Source organism: Ostrea edulis, chromosome 2, assembly GCF_947568905.1.
Source record: "Ostrea edulis chromosome 2, xbOstEdul1.1, whole genome shotgun sequence".
NCBI classification, from domain to species: Eukaryota; Metazoa; Mollusca; class Bivalvia; order Ostreida; family Ostreidae; genus Ostrea; species Ostrea edulis.
The window spans coordinates 92,076,831-92,080,469 of record NC_079165.1 but is presented as its reverse complement, the minus strand read 5'-3'; the positions used below and the strand labels follow the sequence as shown (position 1 = coordinate 92,080,469).

The 3,639-nt window shown below is 35.5% G+C and overlaps 1 protein-coding gene across 1 annotated transcript; it reads left to right on the top strand.

Moving 5' to 3' along the window:
* Positions 1-613: 613 nt before the first annotated feature.
* LOC125681657 (transforming growth factor-beta-induced protein ig-h3-like) lies at positions 614-3,336 on the top strand. The gene is made up of 6 exons (XM_048921833.2): positions 614-752; positions 1,609-1,823; positions 1,938-2,124; positions 2,343-2,441; positions 2,520-2,633; positions 3,064-3,336. Exons 1-6 carry the CDS (start codon positions 614-616, stop codon positions 3,195-3,197), a joined length of 888 nt encoding a protein of 295 aa, XP_048777790.2. The 3' UTR covers positions 3,198-3,336.
* Positions 3,337-3,639: the final 303 nt, after the last annotated feature.

Sequence of the window (3,639 nt, the reverse complement as noted above, 5' to 3'; positions counted from 1 at the left end):
GGAATCTTAGTTTTAATTTTTCTTAAACTACAACTAAACATTTTCAGTAAATGACATAAAGGAAACGTCTTAATTTTCAATTTCAAATTAGTTTTCCACTTTTCATCAATATCAGTTATCTCTGGAGTGCTTCAATCTATCCTTTCTTATTATAAGCCTCGCATACTTTACCTAATATTGGAATACGTGCAATATGGGAATTCCTGATTTCACATGGTCAATGCTGGTATATGTAACGTGGTCAATTCACGTTGCTTATCTGTACATCAAAAAAAGGGGTCCCCCAGGGAAACGCACTTTTTAAAAAGATTATTTTTTCGATTCTACTTTATTATATTATGTATGTAAATATGTTATTATACTACATGTAAGATAGCACATAAATATACAGAGTTTTCTAATTAAGTGAGTAGGACCCAGTATATGCACTCAGTAAAACCTTTGGAATTCCCTCAACATGTGTTCGGACATGTTTCAATATTTCACCACGTGTATGAGATTCAAACACGAGTTTGGGACAATGTTATGTAAATTGAGATACTATTTTTCATTATAAAAGGTAGAAACCTTTAGCTTAGTTATCAAATCAGCTGAACTGAAGCATTGATTAACCATGATTGCCGCCCTTGTTCTCATCGTGTTGATTCAGAGTGCCTTCGGTGGCAACTTGGTGGAAGTTCTTCAAGCCGATGGGGAAACGACACTCATTTCATTGGTACAACAAGCAGGTCTGGCCGACGCAATTTTAGGAGGTAATCGTCACGTACAGTTTCAAACAGGCATAGTAAATAAATTGTTTGTCTTCTATACGATAAATCTAGAAGTTAAAACATATTTCCCGCAGCTAGTTACCTTTCATCACAACGAACAAATAATTATTGTAATTGTAAAACTCTCATTTATTAATGACAAGAAGATATCAATATAAAGAATTAGGGATATCCTACTTGCTTATCAAATTGTACATAGACTTGGTTTAGGATCTCCAAAATTTACTTGTAAAGATATAGTGTGATAATTATGATTACTATGATGAAAAATAAGGTGGCAACAAACAATAGGCCACAACATAACGAAATGACAACGTGTAAAAAATATATAGCAGTCTAGTTGTATCGGTGGGGATGGGTATCTTTTCTGATGCTTCGTTTAAAACATCTAATGATAATAACTTTACTGATAACGTCATACAATAATTTATTACTTCAACAGCTAATCAAACGTCTCAAATGCACTAGTGGATTGTTTCGTCACCAAGCTAACGAAAATTATGTACCAGTGCATTGTTACATATAAATGCATAAAACATATTATTTACAATAATATCACTCTATATGTTAATTCAGAAACGAAGACAAAAGTTCTAAATATCGTTTTAAAATCTTAAAATTCTTTATATCGAATATTGGGAGGGCACCTCAGTCACTCAAGTGACCTATTCCTATACGTGTCCGCCGTCCGTATACATTGGTCGTTATAGCTTTGGAACATGTTTATCTTTTAATCGTAAACAAATCCATCATTTGACAGCAAATTTAGTGTGTATCATTTTAAGGAGTAGGTTGATATCCTTTATGAATTGCCTGAAATTATTGTTTACTATCCTAGGAGAATTCACCATTTTTGCTCCAACAAACGCCGCTTTTTCCAAACTTCCCCAGTCCACACTCGATAGCCTTCAGAAGGATACGACAGCTTTGGCCAACATTCTGAAATACCACGTGGTTAAAGGGTCTATCCACAAGGCCGATGCTTCTAACGAGCTTCAGTTGGAGACACTAGCCGGAACCAAGATTAGATTCAACATCTATCCTCACAATAATGTAAGATGTCTAGATTTGCACACTTATGGTGGATATATCATGTAAGATTGTCGTGCTATTGTGGGTTAACGGGTTACTTCTGTCTAAAATATATTTGAATTTTTCCGTCGATAGGTCGTGACTGTCGAAGGATCCAAAATCACTCACTTTGATTTGACCGCCTCCAACAGTATGGTCCACGTGATAGACACCGTGATGATGCCTCCACAAGGAAGTATCGTGGATCTGGTGGCAGGCAACAGTGACCTCAGCACCCTTCTCTCCAACGTCCAGGCAGCCGGACTGGCTGGAGCTCTACAAGGTACGCCAACATCTGAACAAATATTTTTCGAAACTGCAAGTGACACATATTAATCAAAGAATGACAAAATTCTATATGTAATGTTGTTTAGAATTGTATATCCATATCTGAACGAAGAATGTCCGAAACTGTGCAAGTGGCATATACCCAGAAAAGTATGACAAACTTCTATATGTATTGTTCTGAAACATTATATAGATTTTGACTTTTGTTTCCAGGTGATGGTCTCACAGTTTTTGCGCCAACCAATGCAGCTTTCCAAAAACTTGGATCCCATGTCTTGAATAACTTGAGAAGAAACCCTCAACTTCTTAAAGGTTAGTCTTAGTTCATAGAAACCATTTACACTGTAATGGAGAGAACGGGGATAAGTATATATCCCAAATTTGTTTCAGAAATCTTGGAGTACCATGTTGTTCCCCACACTGAATACTCCGCTGGTCTTTATAACAGAGAATACGTAAGGACGTTGGATAGTCACCATGATGTCATCAGGCTGGCAGTCAGTGGTACAGATATTTCATCTTTTTTCTTTAAAGATCATTATCAATTCTTTTCTATCTCGTATTCTATCTTAACTATTAGATAACTCGTAGCGGTAGCCTAGTGTTCAATGCACCCGCTTCTTTACGAGGTTTCAAGTTCGATTTTCGATCCTGACGCCGTGTTATTCCTAACACGTTTGATATAGATAATTACTATTCATTTTAAGCACCTATCATTAAAAGTGATTGTGACACATTGTTCGTATATGACCTATAAAACCCCTGAAATATACTTATAGTAGGTGTGGACGCACTGCTATGGCTTTGAACAGCAAGAAGTCAAATGTGTTTTTTTCAAATCACATAAACGTAGTAAGGTCTCTATGACTGAAAAAGTTGTTGATGTGACCAAAAAAAAAACAACAACATACAAACACTGAAATTTATTTTTCAGGAAATGCTGTTACCGTAAATAGAAATGGCCATGTTGTCAAGGCTGACATTAGCGCCACCAACGGAGTGGTACACATCATAGACCACGTGCTCATTCCTGCCAGATATCTACTCTCCTCTATTTTGGGAAAGTGATAACATTAGAACAAACTTTACTTTTGTTACAGTTTTTTGTTACGATGTTTTACTCAAGTACAATAATGATCGCCAGTGATATGTTATCTATATCTGTTCATATTAATACGAGTGTTGATATTAAAAATTCAAATTTAACAATGTTTACTTTTCTAGTTTATGAAGTAATATCAATGTAGATAATTTGGTATGCTGATAGCACTTCAGTACAGAGGTGAATATATGTGGCAAAGTCCATAAACATTCTTTTTTCCTTTTTTACATTACCCGAAAACAGAATTTCACACTCTTCGACATCATCCACAGTATGGATGAGGCTGAATATTGAAAACTTGTAACAACATTGTCTTTTTTGTAAAACTCATTATTACAACTGTATTTGAAACGAACTTGGCATTAATTCCACTTTTGGTAATCGTACTTATACTCGAACTGCCCTTTC